Source organism: Pinus tabuliformis, chromosome 6 (genome assembly GCF_031772625.1).
Source record: "Pinus tabuliformis cultivar Carrire ecotype Pingquan chromosome 6, CPIR1, whole genome shotgun sequence".
Taxonomy (NCBI): domain Eukaryota; kingdom Viridiplantae; phylum Streptophyta; class Pinopsida; order Pinales; family Pinaceae; genus Pinus; species Pinus tabuliformis.
The window spans coordinates 368,877,070-368,897,001 of record NC_142292.1 but is presented as its reverse complement, the minus strand read 5'-3'; the positions used below and the strand labels follow the sequence as shown (position 1 = coordinate 368,897,001).

At 38.7% G+C, this 19,932-nt stretch overlaps 1 protein-coding gene across 1 annotated transcript; it reads right to left on the bottom strand.

The window, feature by feature from the left end:
• Positions 1 to 863: 863 nt before the first annotated feature.
• LOC149258829 (uncharacterized) lies at positions 864 to 2,095 on the bottom strand. Its single transcript, XM_089373416.1, has one exon. The coding sequence runs from the start codon at positions 2,030 to 2,032 to the stop codon at positions 1,157 to 1,159; it is 876 nt and encodes a 291-aa protein (XP_089229542.1). The 5' UTR covers positions 2,033 to 2,095; the 3' UTR covers positions 864 to 1,156.
• Positions 2,096 to 19,932: the final 17,837 nt, after the last annotated feature.

Below are 19,932 nucleotides of genomic sequence, written 5' to 3'. Positions count from 1 at the left end.
CAAAACTTCTCTGTACTCTGTCTGCGTTCATCTCTAGATTTTAAACAACTTTCTGGTTTAAAGTTAAACGGACAGATTTCATGTAAATTGGGCATCTCAACCCAACCAAGCCACATCATTCAAAAACACCTACTTACTTGTACAAGATGCAATGCCAAAAATATCCAAATTTGACAAGGTCTCAAACAAAAGAAGCAAACCCTCTAATCTCTATCAAAAGGACTCCACCTGGCAGTTAGATCTGGCATCTGGAAGGAAATAAAGGATTGTTCTGCTGATCAGGAAACCATACTCCTTGTATTTGACCGAGGAGCAGTCTCTTTATTATGATGCTCAGGTTGCTATCAGATCTGATATGTACTGTTGATGCAAGTTCATAGGTGTTTCATCGCCCGCGAGGTCTAGGACATTGTTAAAATCCTCTGTTTATTCTGGACCAACTTGTCATTTTGTTTTTCAGAAAGACTAGGACAGACTAATTCCATGTAATATTGTTTTATACCCTTTAAAGGGTCTGATTTATTTTGACATGTACTAACGGATGTATAGGATACAGTATAGAGATTCGGACACATACGGTGAAATCTATAGCAACATCTTATGATCTGCTTTTTGAGAAACGATCTAATGGATTTTACCGCAATGCTTAAGGCATATACCCGCATATACCCATATATATTATCTGATGCAATATGGTGTGTATATAGAGAGCCATTGAACCAACTAAGCAACATGACTCAAGCATTCACAATAATATACATGATGCAAAGGCAAGAACCGGACTTGCTGCAAAGCTGTTCATTTAATTTGATTCATCAAAAAGCTCAAAGACTTCAAAGTGATAAGAAATTTCAAACCTGAGATGTTTTCTAATCAATTTTTTTATTCCATTAGACTTTGAATCTAATAAGAAAGTGCTATGGACCATGTAGGTTCAAAGGTCACTGCAAATAGCATACATATATACTCACTCTCTTAGCAGCATTTAGCATCCCTCCAATCTATGCTTCCACCACCTGCAATCTTCCCCAGTGGAGAACAAGGTCTACAAATATAGAACCTCGAAACTAGTATACTCTGAGAGCTGAGAATCCAGATAAGCAACCAAACTCACATGGTCTTCACTACCCTTCTCCATTTTCTTTTTCAATCAAACTCACATAGCCCTCACTACCCTTCTCCTTTTTCTTCTTCCCTCATCCTCCCATGGAGCCCTACAGTAAACGCATGTCACGGTTCCCGCCCTCTTACTGCTACTCCACCTAATAAAACAATCCCTGTGCACATTATTACCACATACCCTACAGAAAACAACGTCCTCCTTAGCTCCTTCCAGAGACTCATAACACACCGGGCAATCGCCCTCCAAGTCCCTCTGAACCCCTTTCTCCTCCTCTTCCTTCCGGGGATTCGAACCAGGGATCTCACTATACCGCGCGCGCACCGCATGGCTGGCCATAACAGCCTCATCATTCGCGGACGAGAGCCGCAAGAGCTCATGTAGCTCAGACGTCAGCAGGGCCTTCTGCCACGCACGGGGGTCGCCAACGGGGAGTTTTAAAACACGAAGCATGACGAAGAGTATGTGTTTGCAGGTGTTACCTCTCCTAAACTTAAAATCAGGGCATGTACAGGAGGGCCTGAGGTCAAGTCGCACGGAGTACACAAACCCCGTGTTGCCGAGGACGACGAACTTGCAGGCGCAGGGGAGGTCGGAGTCATCGCCCACCATGGGTTTCTTCGCGATCAGGTACAGGCGGTGCTCAAACGCTCGCTCGATGCGCTCCGAAATGGCTTTGCTGGGACGAGCCACGTAACTCGCCAGGCGCTTCTCGGTCTTCGGCGTCTGTGGAGATTGCGAGGATCGATCCTCGGACGCACTCGACTGGGCACGCTTCCTGCATTTCAATGGCCTTGCAGCGCTAGATTGCTCATCTTTGGTCTTCCGCTTCTTCCTTTCCTGGTTTTGGTTGCCTGCACCCTGAAATGGCTGACGCATATGAGATGATGAAGAACTTCTGAGTATAGCCATTTTTCCTTGATGTTGTGTTCTGTAAATCTGAGAATCGGAAGATATCGCAATGGGTTTCTGAAATCTCCCTCGGAAGCGATTATAAATTTACGGGTACAGCATTAAAGCAATTTTATAAATCAACATCATAAATTTCGCGGGAATTTGTTAGGGGCCTTGGTTTTGATATTTCCTTGAGTTTCCTCTTTTCTTTTAATTGGTTTTTCTATCATTTTATTCCCTTTGATGTATTGGATTGTTTTATATATATGTATATATATTCCCTTTATTAGTTTTGTGAATATATTTATATATATTTAATTGTTATGTCATTTTGTGACATATGTAATCATTTTATTGTTATTATTTGCATTCTACTTGAAAATTTTTAGGTATGTAGAGGAAAACTTACAGTGTAACTTTGGGTTTGGGTTTCTTTATTCGGTTGACATTCTTTGTATTAGGGCTCCAAAATCTAATGCGTGAGGTCAGATGTCATAGTTTTTAATCGAATTTTATTTGAGTCGCATAAACGATATGTAGAGCATTAATTGCATTTGGCTCTATACTACAGAGTTAGTATTTCGTAGGCTTTGGTGGTTGTCTTTTGATAGAGGAATTTGGTGGGGGTAGATTTTTTTTGGAAACACGAAGCCGAAAGCGAGCGAATGCCATAGCACAAAGGCCATCCTCTGCTCAGTCATCTAGGTTCAATAAATGAGCTCATCTTTCCTTTGCGTTTGCATTTGCTACCTCAATTCCACTTCGTTCTCGCTTGCCAATCAAGCCACTCTTTGGTTCTACTATAGCGAGCTTGTGCCTTGACTTAGCTAGCGTGGATTTGGAAATGGACTCCTCTGGTTTAGCCTCAAAGAGAGAACATGATGACAAAGGAATTAAAAAGGCTAACGAGAAGGGAAGAGGAGGGGGAAATAGTAATAATGATTCAAATGAAGATCATGAAGATGAAGGTGTTAACAGTCTTTAGTAAAATATTACCACTACAAGCAATGCATTAGAGGGATTTTTATGGAAACTAAGGGCCAAGCGAGATGATCTTTTGCCTTGATCTATGCCCTTTTCATAGCAGAATAGCAAATTAAAAAGAATTTTGGCAGGATTGAGGGCTTAGGGGGAGATTGGTTTTCAAATTGACACTCTCAGCCAGCTTTGTGAAATTTTATCCACTTCCACTGAGGATTCTTTGAGCAGATTCTCAGTGAATTAATTTGTGTCAGTGCTAGTAGCATTACTTAACCACAAGAGGAATCCAAAAATAATGCTTATGGTTTCCAGATCTTTAACTCATCTTTGTGATGTTCTTCCCCAGGCATGTGTCTCAATTATGCACTATGGTGTTGTTCCTTCTTTTTATGATTCTTTGCTGACTATTGAGTATATGGGTTTGGCAGAGCAAGTATGTACTATGTATTGCACGTGTGTAAATTATTCATGCAACCTGAAAGAAATGCTTATTTCACTTCTACTCAAAATGGTTTCCTAGTTGTTTGACTATTTTCACCTAAATCTATGAATCCTTGTGGTGCAGTGTTTAGAAACACTTAAGAAGATATAATTGTGTGCCTTTGTGTTGGTGTTCTAAAGGTAGTGTTATCTTATCTGGATTTTTCTCCAACGGTGTTCAAGTACATTCACAAAAGTTATAGTTTTATTAGTTTTTATTTATATAGGAAAATTGAGTCTTATGTTTGAGTCCACTCTTCGAATGCACTAAAGGGTAGCATTGTCTACTGTTGCAAACATTTGCAATAAGACTCCATCTGATGCAACAGAATTTGTAATGTGTGTTGTGCCAATATTAACAAATCTTCGTAATTTCATGACTTAGAGGTAATTTTGTTTTTGCATATTCTCCTTTCATATTGCATTTAAGAGTGTGTAAAGATTGCATAACATTGAATTTGTATTTGTTTGTTTTTTGTATTAAATTTGTGTTGGCCCTTTGAATGTTTACTTTGAAGTAAATTTCCTCTTCTGGCTAATGATAAATATGTGTTCAGTAGGTGGTCGAACATGCATCTATTTGTTTGACTCAAAATGTAGAATATTTTTCCTCTTCTTTTGAGAAATTACATGAACTATGTAATCATTGATTGGTTACATGACAAGCAGCGAGACTTATATATTTTAGTACTTCAAGAGGTTAGGCATCTCTTAGTACATCGATGTATACAGTATCAACATAAGTGCCATATTTTATTAACAAATTGGAAGGTTTTGTTATTGCATAGTCTTATATTATCAATTGGTTTGTCGGGTTTGATTAGGATTCTATCTAAACTTGTTGGTGGATTTGCTTTAGCTGCTAAGACATTTCTTGATCTCCATATAAGCAACATTGTTAGATATATTCTCACTATTTCTAGCCTGGTGTCAAGCATGTGAGGTCCCCTTGCTCTGGACAGACCCACTAGCCAAGTACTTCAAATATTATCTTTCATTTGACCATTATTTGTATTGTGTTTAAAAGTTGAGGCGCATATTGACTATCTGATTTGAAAGCACACGTGACTAGATTTTGCTTGAATGGTACTACACAAATAAAATGAAATAGACATTTATTTGTATTGGAGTCATAACGTTTCATTTACCATTTTCCCATGGTTATTTCAAATTTGACATTTCAACTTCATATGCTAGACAAATTATAAAGAAAATGGCTATACCATTTCTATGGAACTCTACGTTTTTTGTAGCAACATTAAAGCAATTATATCTTTCTATACAAACATGCATCCACCTGTCCCTTTATTAACGGATGAATCCCTCCTACAGACAAGAGCGATCTCCTTAGATTTGTAAACCAAATCTATAACAAATAATCAAAAGCATACAACTTTCTCTAGCTTTAATGATCATTAAACTGTTTTTTTATAAGCTTGGTAGGTCCTCCTTTTTCATTAATATAGAGCAAATTTACACAACATAGAACTGGTTAGGTGGCCTCAACTTGCCCAGTGGGAAACCAAATCTGTTGGCCACCTATCCGCATTATATGTCATCCAGTAGCAAAAAATCTTAAGTCTCTCTATCCAAGCAATATAAGTTTCAGATTCTTGTCCACTTCCATACTCTAGAGTTCTACATACATATATAATTGCATAGACAAATTTAAAAGCTAGCCGCATACGTAAACAAAACTATCAGAAAGTAGGCATGCTAATCATGTTGTTTAGCTGGCGCTGATTCCACCGACACTGGATCTTTGGCATTCGTACCAGGCAACTCCGTCTGAACCAAGACACATGGTAGGTGTTGCTCAATTCAACCAAGGCAGATGTCATGTTTGTGTAATTGAAATTGCACCTTCTGAAATTCCTACTTGTAATTTGGCATTCCTTGAACTGTGACTGCCATGCCTACCAAGATCTGCTCCATCGCCTTTCCCAGCAGGCTTTTCATCAACCAGTATAGGTAGAGGGTCTGTTTGAATTGGGTGATTCTGCCTCTTGTATTTCCAGGATCCGAGACGAGGACTCTCTAGTCCTCCAACTTCGTATCTGTCTCACTCTCCTGCTTCACTTCTACTTCCCATTCCTCTAACAAATTTTGAATGTCTTCATTGGTTCCCTCCTAGTAAGCGGCTGCAGCTTTGCTACTTAAACGTTCAATGGACTTCCGACCCCATCGGCCACCCAAAGGTCCAGGTTTTGTGTCATGCATAGTCTCTCGAGGTTTCTTACTGCGGCCTTGAGTCTTTGCAGGTCGAGCCATGGTCTCTCTGACCCAGTCCTGAACAATGCGACAAGTTGTAACCTATTTGGCCCTAGAGTTGCCTTGTGTTAGGGTGGGTTCACCACACGGCAGACCTATTTTACATACAAAACATTCAATTGACCAATTAAACTTCAATGTATTACAACAAGGTGCATGTACATGGGTGGTAGGGTTGTGTCGCTCCATCCCTCCAACTTCATACCCCCCTGTTGGTTGCAGTAACATGCCCCTCATGGTCGCAGGTGGGTTCCGCAGAGAGGACCGACCCATGCCCTACACCAGAGGTTGCATGTCCCAAAAGTCACCCCCCCTTAGCAACGCTCTGGCATGCAATGTCTCCCCAATCCCAAGTAAAGAGATGCAACTGCCTATGGGCCATTAGCCCAACCTCACTAACATGCCCTTTGTTACCCACCCGGAAAGCAAAAAGGGGACCCAACACAGAAATCCAACCATCCCTGAGCCCCATAATGCCACCATCGCCAACCCTCTTTCCATAGCCAATCTCAATTCCCTGTCAGGTTTCCATCTTGCAGTATTTCTCCTCCTTCTCCCCCATTCTCGGGTCCCTACAAACCCCCCTCCCGTTGCGCATGGTCATGTTACAGAGGTTTCCTCTTAGAATGCGGGTGTATAGGAATACATTATCCCCATAGCTCAACCCCCCAACTTATCCAGCGACGTAAATGTGTGCTTCTACACTATGCTCCCTACCCAAGGCCATCAAAATTCCCATACGGGAAAGGAGTATCTCGAAGCAGAGAGAGATGGTGAGGGTGGCTATCGAGTGCCAAAGATAGAAGAAGAAGCAGCACTCGCCACCAGCCTATGCCCCCAACCCTTCACATCCTTAAGATCCTTCCCCAAAATTCCTTCCCTCTCCCTCAAACGAAACAAGGCAGCATAATGAGATAAGAGAGATGGTCGATAACATACCCGGTTTCCTTTGCGTGCAGACAATGGAGTTGTTGTTACTCGTGGAGCCACTAACCAGCCGGCCACTCCAATCTCCTTGCTCACAGTCGCTCTGGTGCTCACCGGACTTCTCTTCAGGGTGATTACAAACTCCAACACTTCCCCTCCTCTCATTGCCACCTTTCCTTAATGCAATGTTCAACATCATGCAAAGGGGGTCCACACCCATCGCCTCGAGCGTGTGGGGGGCGGTGGTTCTGTACCTTGCAATAACAACCATTATCCCCATCTTAATGAGGTGATCTGTTGGCTTGCACCCCGATTGGGGGAATTATCATTAAACTATAAACATAAAGGGAAGGACGAATAAACCTTACCTTGTTTAGCATTTTTCCTCGGAGTTGTTTGTTGTCTTTGATCTCGTCCTTGATGCTCTGACGGAAGGATCTGCAAGTGACACAAACAAACAAAACATCAAGCATATAACACTGGTATGATTAACTGAAAGTTATACGAAGGATCAATACAAACACCATGTATATATGAACAAATGGATGTGAGAAGGAAAATATGCAATTATATTCAAAAAGAGGAAGTGAGTTACAACCAAAACCTCGGTGTTTTGACCTCCTTTAGTTGCCTTCGTTCTAAAAACCTTTCCTTCAAAAGACTATAGACCTTAGGTTGGATACTTTGAGCAAGTGAGAGTATGAGAGCTTATGAGTATTTTTCACTCAAAAATCCATCCCCTTCCTCATAAAAACCCATTATATTTATAGGTCAAGGAAGGGTGGCTAGAGGATAAGAAATGGGAGTTAAGATCCATTAAGTTAGGGATGAGATCCACTAAGGTAGGAATGAGATCCAAGATAGGAGGGATGCAAGGCAAAACCCCACCGTTTGGAGTACATTCCATGGAAGCTTCTCATACTTTTTTTATTTGTACCAACGTTAAAATAATATTGTGCCCTGATAATTATGAAACCTACAACACTGTCACATCTTGTCAGTTAATGGAACATGCGACACTGAGCATTCTCGCATCTTGGCAACAATGCAACCTGCGACACTCTTCAAAAATACGTTTTTTAAGGTATTTAAGCAAGATCCTTGTCTTCCACACTAATGTTTTTCTTCCATTGATCTAGATTGGATCATTATATTATTTTTCATCCATCTCGATGCTTTCAGAGTGAAAAAACGGAGGAATCAACTCATGGGACCGTTTTTACCGGTGGGATCCAATTTGGCAAAACAAGGTTTGAAACCTTTCGGGAGTATTTTGAGGCTTCAAAAGATGTTTTTTGGGATATTAAACTTTGTCTCTTCAATGCAACACCTTTTCAAGTTATTCTACACACAGAGACCTTTCCAATGACACAAGAATCACGTCAATCAGAGTCTGTATGCAAAATTTATGCCACTCAGAAGTTGACCTTCATATTTTCACCACCAGAATTCGAGAGGATGCCACGTCAACCCCCATTATTCATGGAAAAGGGGCTAGCCACGTGATTATCGTTGAGAAATCAATGCTAGTAGGATTTAGGGTTTGATTCCTCTTTCTTGATAATTACTTGTGAATTATGTTTGCTTCCTTTTAGTATATGATTTGAAATGATCATATACTAAAAACTAATGTAGAATTGATTAGCCATTAATGAGTTGAATGTTAACTGAAAGCACGGAAATCAAGGTAAACTGCTTGAGCATAACACTTTATGACATCTAACATGAAATCGATGCATAAAAGAAGTGCAAATAGTAAAAACACATTTATACCAGACAACAAGATTGATTACGGAGTTCATCCCTAACGGATTACGTCTCCAGGTCCGCTTTCAAGATGGGCGACCGTTTTATTAGGAATGAGAAGAATGTGTTGATTACACAGAGAAAATACCAAACTGAATGTGTACACAAGAACTTCTAATCATTGTCATTAGATAGCTTTCTGAACTAGCTTTCCAACGCCGCTTACGATTTCCAATTCCGACTCCCGATGCTCCTGAAACACTGAAAACAAAACAACCTCTAACCTCCAAAATCTGCATACAAAAACCCAAAACCACCAAGCTATTCTTCAATGAGAAAAACTGCCTCTTATAGGCCTGCAAGTACATGGAAACCTCCTTGACTGCTTTTGAGGTGTATGAGCTGACTTCTGGGGTTGAATTAGGGTTTTTGGTTATGTTTTTCCACCTTGGTTCATTATGCCATGGTCCTCGAATTAGTTGAAAAACAAATTAACAATATAAACCCAAAATAACTTTGGATTAACCCCGAAACTACTAGCTGTCAGCATTAACTGAGCGGGTTGGACAGCTCATGTGAGCACTGGACAACGCCAACGGTCAGTGGGTCGGCGGTTCCATTCTTCGGTTACTATAAACTCCATCTGGTTGATGTTTGACTCCCAACTGCTCACATGCTGCGCGTTGCAGCTTTCTCCGATGCGGTTAGAGGCCAGCAGTTAGCGTTGCGGTCAAGACAACTATTAACTCCAAGGCTTACACACTGTAGCTTTATCCATTCACATGACATGGTCCCGACGCAGCTAACCGTTGCGGTTAGGGACCTGTCATATGGTTATTTGTAATGTTTTGTTATGTTTTATGTTTTGCAAATGCCTAAGGGTTATACATTGTTTTTTAATGGGTTGCAATGTATTTAAATACATAGGTTTTGGTTAGGACTAGGGTTTTAGCATAGAATTTGATTTGATACATGGTTTTAGGCATGAATTTGATCAGGGTTTTAGGTTTAGTTTTAGTCATTAGGACTTAGATGTAGGATTAGGGTTTAGGTCTAGAATTAAAAAAACCCTTTTACAATCTTTCGTCACAATGTGACATAAAACCACATGTCTATTGTCGACTCCAACTATCTTTGCAACGACAACCTTGATGATGAACCTATGCCACGGACGACACCCTGACGACATATCAAACCTCTGCGATGGATGACACAACCATGTTGACACCAATCACATTTGTCAAATGACAAAACACATGTCGTCGACCAAACCTTAGGGAACTATCGATGAACTCAAGTCGACAACCAGGCGCTAAACCATCTCCACTGAACGCCATGAAAACATATGAACATTACCTGAACAACCTGATCATAACCAACACTGTCGAAACTGAACGACACCCATAAACTGAGGCGACGACGACACTAAACACCTACGCAATTGAATCAACGGATCCTCCTAGATCATATTAATTAGTTTATCTTTCATCAAGCAATTACCAAATTATAGGTGTATGAAGATCACAAGAACAAGAGACACAAGATGTAGGCACTCAACCAGGGAAAAACCCCTATAAGGGGAAAACCCAGTCAAGAACTCTTCCTTCAGTAGATTCAAATCAAGATGAGACACTTCTGGACTGCTTAAACCTAGAAAATGACCTCCTCCAACCACTAAGTTGACCCTTCCCTACAATAGATGATCTTGAAAAAATATTCCAAGTGACAGCTTCCTAGCAACAACTTCAGTCCAAAATTTTGGCCTGTCGGCAACAGAACTTCGACCCCCAACTTCAGAATTTCGGACCTACAGTAGACACATATTTTTGACCTGAACAATTGCCCAAAAAATTTCTCACGTGTGAGATAGAGATAGCCCAAAACTTGTCTTAGATTTTCCCTTTAAACTTTGTCCTCTTCCAGCTAATTCACACTATTTTTCTGCCTCTCTTGGTGGAAGATTGAACTTGTTGAGTAAATGTGACAAATAGGTCAAATTGCCTCTTTGTATATAGCATTTCTGTTGGGTCGAATTTCCTCTTCTTATATAGTCTTTCTGTTGGGTCGAATTGCCTATTCTTATATAGTCTTTCTATTGGGTCGAATTTCCTCTTCTTATATACTTTCTGTTGGGTCGAATTAAGCTAATGTAGGTCAACTTATTGGGGACAGGGCTGACTTGGTGTGGAGGTGAAAAATTACCTTTTTGACTAAAAAATAATTCTTTTTACATGATACAAAAGCTCAAGAAGGGTCTAATAAAAATGACAATGACTCTAATGACTCAAGACAAAACCTAGAAGCCTTCAATGGAGGCTTTGACCTAGAAAACATTGACCAAAGCATGAAACCCATGCTTTAATAAGTCATTTTCTTTAATAATAAATTTTCTTTTTGACAAGTACAATTATGAAGACTGAAGCTAGTTACATTCTTCAACACTCCCTCTTAACTAGGGAGGTATTCATAACTACATACATATGAGATTACATGGAAGATTTCAAAATGAAATGAACTACGAAGAGTTCTAGCACACTTAGTGCTTCAGACTAGATACCTGATCAGGGTAATCTATCCGGATGGGACTAAGATGGACTCAAGATTTCGGCCACTCTAAGTACCATCAGGCTTGCTTGTTAACCATCAACCTATGGATTTAGGTGCATATCCAAGGTCAGAGCTCCATGACCAATGCCACCCTCCCTCTTTAGGATCTAGACATCAACACAAAGGTCGATCAGATGTCCTCCCAAGCATCCACCATTAGTTGTTTTGTCTCTCCTTATCGACCAAATCTCTAATATCAACTAACCCAAGCATGCTTCTAAAATATTCAAACTCATTTTTTGGAAGAGATTTCGTCAGTACATCAGCTACTTCTTCATCTGTTGGAATATGTAGAAAATCCTGTAGATTCACAAGCTCATGCAATGTACTAAAGAAAAAGACAATAATCTACTTCTACTTTCAACCAGTGAAAGCCAATAGATCGATGAAAACAATATGAACAAGAAGAAGATAAATCAATGGCACATAACACAAGATGTATCTTGGGAAAGCCACTGCTCAAAACCCTGCTATCTATGTTGCATATATCAAAAATATGAGTGAAGATACAAAGCTTGTTCTCACTAGAACAATTATGCTCAAGTATGCTCAACGCTCTCATCTCACAAGCTAGCTCAAGCCAAATCCTTAACCTATTCAACACCTCTCTAAGCCCCTAATATCTTGCGTAATTCTTAGGATGAATAACATGTATTTAAAGGAAATTCATGCTTCCAAAACTGCACAATCCAAACATAGGATCAATCTTTGATGCATGCATGATAATTACACTCCAATAAATAATACCATTGATAGTACATTGTCCCTACACTCTAGTCTCAATTGGGTCTTTCTCAAAATCAACATGCATGAGTTTATGATGAGGGAATCTTGAGTTAACTGGATTAGCACTAGTGGATGCATTAGTGCACCAACTAACTGTTAGTCCTCTATTAGTTCCAAAAACAGTTTAGAACTAATTTAACTGAACTTAACTCAGTAAACATAGTGATCTAATTTCCAACTCAATTTAAACTCATACTAGACCCCTAAAACTTAGGGAGAACATATACATGACTACAGAAATACTTCCAACTTGAAATTCCTAAGCTAATTAAGTTAATTAAACTTAATTAACTATTTACAAGTTGCTATGAGAATAGAATTCGATTTAAATTCTCAATTTAATTCAAGGACAAATTAAACTGGAATTTCTTGTTGTCATTTCTCAACAGAATATATTGTAGCTTCACGACCCCATCTTGTAACAAGCTCCTAATATAGTGGTACTTGTTGATATGCTTCGTCCTTGCATGGAATATGAAGTCTTCAGACATCTTTATGTTGCTTTGATCATCACAATTTATCATTGTAGGATCTAGAGGCTTTCTAAAAAAATTTGACAACAAATTTCTCAACCATACAACTTCCTTTCCTACTTCACATGCAACAACATATTCAGCTTCAACACTACTTAACACAACAAGATATTGTTTTCTAGTCATCCATGAAATCATCGCAGATCCCAAATTAAAACATCCACTGGTAGTGCTTCTTCCATCAGTCTCACTGCCACTCCAATTGAAATTTGTAAAACTTGTTAACTTAACTTCATTTCCATCATATTTCAGGTAGTTATGTATAGTACCACGTAGATATCTCAAAATATGCTTGGAAGTTATCCAATGGTCATGAGAAGGCTCCAACTTAAATTGACTAAGAACATTTACGACAAAACATATATCAGGTCTCGTATTTACCAGGTACATTAGGGAGCCCACTAACTTACGATAGCTAGTAGGATCGATGAGACTAGAGTTGGAGCTTCTCAACTTCTTGAGATTAGTGATCATGGGAGTAGTCATAGGCCTGGAATCCATCATATTGATTCTCTGCAATATCTCGGTTATATATCTCCCTTGACCCATATATATCTCTTTGGGTTTCTACTAGACTTCCAAGCCCAAGTAATAGTGAATAAGTCCCAAATCTTGCATTTCAAATTCAGCTTCCAACATTTTCTTGCATTCTTGTATTTTGCGCTCCACTCCTATAATAAACAAATAATCCACATATATTAGTATAATGAATGGTTCATTCTTCACCACCTTGATGTAGAGAATTGCATCTACAGAACTTTTGTCGAAACCAATTCTTAAGAGATATGCATCCATTCTTGCATACCATTCCCTAGGAGCTTACTTCAAGCCATATAGGGATTTCTTGTGTGTGAAAATATGTGTATCCCTGCTATTTATTTTGAAATCTTTTGGTTGTTCAATGTACACTTCTTTATCAACGGTTCCATTTAGAAATGTTGTTTTGACATCCATTTGATGGATATTCCATCCCATAGTAACAGCTAGTGAAACCAAAGATCTTATGGTAGTATCCATTGCAGTAGGAGCAAGGGTTTATTCATAGTTCATGCCTTCCTTTCGTGAGAAACCTCTTGCAACGAATCTCGCTTTGTATTTTTCTATGCTTCCATCAATCACATGTTTGATTTTGAAAATCCATTTTGAAGTGACAACCGATTTGTCACTTGGTCTAGGAACGATTTCCCAAACCACATTTTTTATGATGGATTGATATTCTTCTTGCATCTCCTTCTTCCATTTTTCTTGATGAGTAACTTCTTCAAATGTAGTTGGTTCAACTTCTATCAATCTTTTCATATATGCTGCATATCCTGAATATCTCTTTATTCTTTTGCTTTCTCTAAAGGTTCCTTTAGTAGCTCCATTTCCTTTGGCATATTAAAGTGTAGCTTTTAACCAATTTGGCCTTTTCCTTGTTTCAAGAATGATCACAAGTTGAATAGGCTCACTTGGTCCTTCTTCTTCTTCTTCTTAGTTTGTAGTTGTCTTATCATGATGCTCTTCTTCTTCAATAGTGGTATATCTTCGTCATCAGAATCGATCATAATATCCTTGGATCTTTTGTAGGCATGATTCTCATCAAATATAACATCCATGCTTACTTCACTTTGTCTTCCTTCCTTGACGTAGATTATATATGCTTTTGAAGAAAAATTGTAGCCAACAAAGATCCCTTTAATGCTTGTAGAATATAATTTCTTTTGCTTGTCCTTTGGAACATGGATATATGCAAGACACCCAAACATTAAGAGATGGTCCACACATGGCTTCTTCCATGTGAATGCTTCTTCAGGTGTCATATCCTCAAGGATTCTATGAGGACTTCTATTTTCTATATATATTGTTGTCATCGTTGTTTCTCCCAATAGAAACTTTCGTAGATCTTGATCAAATATCATAGTTCGTATACATTTTTCAATTGTTCTATTTTTCCTTTCTACAACTCCATTCTGTTTAGGATTGTAGTGAACAATGAGCTCCCTCTTAATACATACTTCTTTACAATATGCAATTAGTTATTTTGAAGTGTATTCCCCACCATTGACGAATCTCAAAATCTTTATCTTTCTTTTAGTTAAGGTCTTCACTTTAGGTCTAAAATCCTTAAACTTTTCAAATACTTAATCCTTTGTCTTGAGAAGGTAGAGCCATGTTTTTCTAGAATTATCATCAATGAAATAGCAAATATGGCCCCCAAGAGATTTGTAAGACATTGCCCCACACACATCAAAATAAATGAGGTCTAATATTTCCTTAGACCTTGTATCACTAATTGTAAAATGTTTCCTTATATTCTTTCCCAAAGCACATCCCTTACATACTTCTTCATGATCTTCCTTGATGCTAGGGATGTCATTTACCATTTGACTGAGAAAGGTTATTATCTTGTAATGAATATGCCAATATATTTTGTGCCATAATTCGAGAAGATTGATTTTCATGTGAACTAGGGCTTGAAGAGATGGTGTTAGAACTATATATAACCTTCCTTCACGAACTCGAATAACCTTTGCCCTATCAATGCTTGAATCCTTTCCCCAAACCAAAACTTTACCATCTACAAAGGAAACCCTATCTCCTTTACCTTGTAGACAATAAATTGAAAGTAAATTCTTTTTCAAACATATTGTTTAGTGTAGCTTTGCTCCATTTTCCAGCTTCAATGATGTAGATCCAAGGCCCTTGACTACATAATTGTTGTTGTGTTCTAGCTCCACAACATGAGATGATGGTTCCTTTGATAGAGTATGAAGTTGTTCACTTTCTTCTGTCATATTTCTTGATGCTCCACTACCAATGATCCATGCATTGTCATCATCAAGAGTACATGTAAGTGCAGCCAAGAATCCTTTGCTTTTGATTTTCCTAGATAGGTTTGTAGATGATCCTTCTAATCGAGCTTCCTACAATTCTTATGTTATTGAATCCCATCTTCAAGTAACTTTCCATAGAGGGAGTAACCTTCTCTTCCAAGCCAACAAAGTGATCTCCAACCTTCTTTGACCTTAGCTCTGATACCATGTTGAGAAATCAATGCTAGTAGGATTTAGGGTTTGATTCCTCTTTCTTGATAATTACTTGTGAGATATGTTGGCTTCTTTTACTTCTTAATTAGTTTATCTTTCATCAAGATGTTACCAAATTATATGTGTATGAAAATCACAAGAACAAGAGAAAACATTGACCCAAGCATGAAACCCATGCTCAAATACACAATTTTCTTTTTCACAAGTACACTTACGAAGACATAAGCTAGTTACATTCTTCAACAATTATGATGTAGAAGACTCTAGAAGATTCTATATTGTAACTTTGGTTAAGAGTTGAGATAGTTGAGCCTAACCACTAGGCTGTCAGGTTGTGTCATAACCGGGCCACTAGGAGGAAAATGGGTTCCATTCTTTCAAGTGCATTTGTTCCATATTTGAGTAGAAATTGCCAAGATGGATAAGAGGGAGAGCACACAGAGAGGATTTGTGCACTATGGTATCCCAGAGGCCACGGACCGTACTTCTTTGTATTCACATCCATATTTCCATTCAGAGAAAGAAAGTCGAGCGACCTTACCTTCCAACTGGTTTTTCTTCCCAAGATGGCTTCCTAGAGCATATCTTGTGTCAAATATGTGTGTGAGAGAGAGAGATTTTATTTTGTCATTCTCTATTTTTTGCATAATTTTCATTTGCATGCATGCCTATTAATAGTAAATCTATAGATCTATAAATCTAATCAAACTATAATAATGTATACTTCCATATTTAAATATAATATTATCATATCTATTGTGACAAGTTATCTAGTGGAATATCCACAGTTGTTTATGAATCATATTGGTATCAGAGCAGGTTTCTTTAAGAATATTGTAGAGATTTGCAAGGGCTATAGATTGGCTCGGCCAAAATTCATAAAACCCCAATTATGGCTGATGAAACTGTGAATAATGTTCACAATCCTATAAAGAAGAGGTTCTCACGGCCTGAACAATAAGTTTTTGATATAAATCATAATGTAAATCTCCTCATGGTAGCCCTGAGCAATAATATTGGGATATTTGGAGAAGATGGGGCTTCAAATGCAGAGGAAAAATTAGAAGGGGGATCGGGAAGAAATAGGGAACCATCCAAAGAAAGGACCTGTAAAAGATCAACCCAGTTTGAGTGTCGTGAATCCTTCACAACCCTTGTTTAAAATGAAAGCAAAGGTTAATATCAAGCCTTGCCATGGTGATATTGACACTCTGAAGCTAAATCACTAGTTGCAACAACTAGAAGTGTATTTCAAAATCCATCAAATTAAGGTAGAATAGAATATCTCCTTTGTGCAGTTGAATGTAGAGGGCCATGCCCTAAATTGGTGGGAGATCCACATGGAGACCCTGAGGTTGGAGGGAAAGCCTCAAGTGACTAAGTGGGAGGACTTCAAAACCCTCATTAAGTCACAATTTTACCCTATTGGGTACGTAGAGGACCAGTTGATCTAGCGGCACTACTTCAGACAAAATCTAGGGCAAAGCGTGCAGGATTACACCATATAATTCAAAAAGATGGTCATAATGTTGGGTATCTCCCCAAGGAACCCAAATGTACTCCTCAAGTATTTGGGGGGTCTACATCACCATTTGCGGGAGAAAGTGATGTTGTTCGAGCCCAAATCAGTGGACAAGGCTTATGTACAGACACAATACCTAGAGAACATAGGCCTGAAGAGAGTGCAATCAAGTGGATCAAAGTGGAAGGACAAACAAGATGCTTCTAATGAGGGGAAGAAGAAGCAAAACGGGGGGAAATATTAAAATATGACAACCACAACACACTGGTGCAAAGGTCCTAGCAGCGACTGCAACATTGACGACCATACAAAGGAGAAGTGTTGGAAGTTGTATCGAGAGCTAAACACAAAGAACAAAAAGAAATATAATAAGAAGAAGAATATCCTGGCCACATATTTGAGCAACCAAGTTGAAAGCAACTCAAATGTGGATGAGAAGATCGTTTGTATGTCATTGCAAAAGGAGGTGAATCTAAGTAGCCTTTAGCAACAGGTAGAGAAAGAAACGACCAAACTCTTCCATAGAAAGATATAGGTCAAGAAGACAAAGATTGATGCTCTGTTTGACTCCATGTGCATGATGGCGAAAACACCATTGACTACCATCTCCAAGATGGGTTACTCTATAGATTAGATACTCTATGTGTTCTTAAAGGTGATATATTGCTACTAATTTTATAGGCTCACACCTCCACGATTGCACGACACTTTGGTGTGGGGAAGATTGTGGCCAACTTGTAGAGGTATGTGTATTGGCCCAAGATGCAAGAGTAGGTAGCTAGCTTCATTAGAGGATGCAAGTTTTGTTGTACCAACAAGCCTAGAAACAAGAAACGAGGCCTATATCATCCCTTACTTGTAAACACTCGTCCTTGGGAAAGCATTTCCATGGACTTTGTGGTAGGTTTACCAACAACCAGGAAGGGACGTGACTACCTGTTCATGGTAGTTAATAGGTTCAAAAGAAGTTTGTTTTGGTGCCCTGTAAAAAGACCATCAGTGGGAAAGAAGCAATGAACTTGTTCTTTGGACAAGTATGGGTGCACTTTGGGATACCAAGGAGCATAATTTCAGATAGGGACATGAGATTTCTCAGAGCATTTTAGACTACATTGTGGGAGAAGATGGACACAAAGTTGAAGATATCTAGAACATTCCATCCATAAATAGATGCGCAGACAAAAGTAATCAATAGGTTTTTGGTGTAGCTTCTAAGGGGATACAACCAAAATCATTCGAAGACGTAGGATGAAAATATGGTATATACAACATTCTTACAACAAAGCGGTCCACACTTCTATAAGAAAGTCCCCATTTGAAACATGTTTTGGATATTTACCGCCTTCACCTTTGGACATTGCATATGGGAAACAAGGAGGAGTGAGGGAAGATATTACATGAGACACCTTGGGGGCTGAAAAGTTTGTATAAAGATTAGACAAATACATATACATTTCCAAGAGACACTAGAGAAGTCGTAGGAGAAATATAAGGCCAGGTATGATCAACACAAAACAAAGAAATCATTCAAGGTGGGAGATAGAGTATGGGTATAGTTGAACAAGGAGATGTTATAAGGGCCTAGTAAGAAAATCAAGGCTCTGAGGTATGATCCCTTTGATATAATAGAAAAGCTAGGTGATAATGCCAATAGACTCAATTTACCACCATATATGTGCATTTACTCATTAGTGAATATAGAGAATTTGAAACTCTATGAGCCTTCCATGCCATATCGAGAAGAGGAACTGGTCCTACCTTCTATAGAGGATTTGGCACCAGATGCTTCGACAAAGTTGAAAGAAGATACATTTTTGCAGAAGAGGTTCAAAACTACAAGACAAGGGCAACATGACCTTTGGCAGATTGGGTTGAAAGGACAACTTCCAAGCAAAGCTAAATGATACACCAGGGAGAAGGTGGAGGAAAATTTTCCTCACCTCATTCAGTAAAATAATTTGGGGGGCGAAAGCCTCCCAAAATGGGGAGTTATGATCAATATTGGATCATTATATTTTTTTCAATCCATCTTGATGCTTTTAGAGTGGAAAAAGTGGAGGAATCAACTCATGGGACCGCTTTTACCGGCGGGACCCAGTTTGGCAAAATAGGGTCTAAAACCTTTCAAGAGTGTTTTGAGGCATCAAAAAATGTTTTTTGGGGGGCATAACTTTGTAGTAATAGCGTGAAACATTTGCATGTTATTGTAAAAACATATACCTTTCCAATGGCGCAAGAATCACGTCAATTGGAGTTTGTATGTGGAAGTTATGCCACTCAGAAGTTGACCTTCCTATTTTCACCTATTATTCATGGAAAAGGGGCTAGCCACATGATTATGGTGTAGAATACTCTAAACGATTCTATATTGAAACTATGGTTAAGAGTTGAGGTAGTCAAACCTAACCACTAGTAGATTATCGGGTTGTGTTATAACCGGGCCACTAGGAGGAAAATGGGTTACATTCTTACGAGTGAATTTGTTCCATATTTGAGCAGAAATAGCCAAGAGTGATAGGAGGAAGAGCACACAAAGAGGATTTGTGCACTATAGCAACCCATAGGCCACAAGCCATACTTCTTTGTACTTGAATCTATATTTTCATTCAGAGAAAGAGGGCAGAGCAACCTCACCTTCTAGCTGGGTTTTTCTGCTGAAAGGGTTTCCCAGAGCATAATTTATGTCAAATATATGTGTGTGAGATTTTATTTTTCCATTCTCTATTTTTTGCATAATTTTCATTTGCATGCATGCATTATTAACAGTAAATCTATAGATCCGGAAATCTAATAAAGTTGTAATAGTGTATGATTATATATTATCATATTTGTTGTGACAAATTGTCCAGTTGAATATCCACGACAATTTATGGATCATCTATCTTTTTCATGTATTGATGGCAATAATGCTTTGGATAGTGAAGGATAGGGTTATGATATAATTTGTCATGAATCTGACAAAATAGTGTGTAATAGGTTGCCCCCTGAAGTACGAAGTCAAAAAAGTGTGATGACTAAGGTACTTTAACATGCAAA

Excerpts from the sequence above, each read along its gene's own strand:
- LOC149258829 (XM_089373416.1), bottom strand. The coding sequence starts at position 2,032 with ATGGCTATACTCAGAAGTTCTTCATCATCTCATATGCGTCAGCCATTT.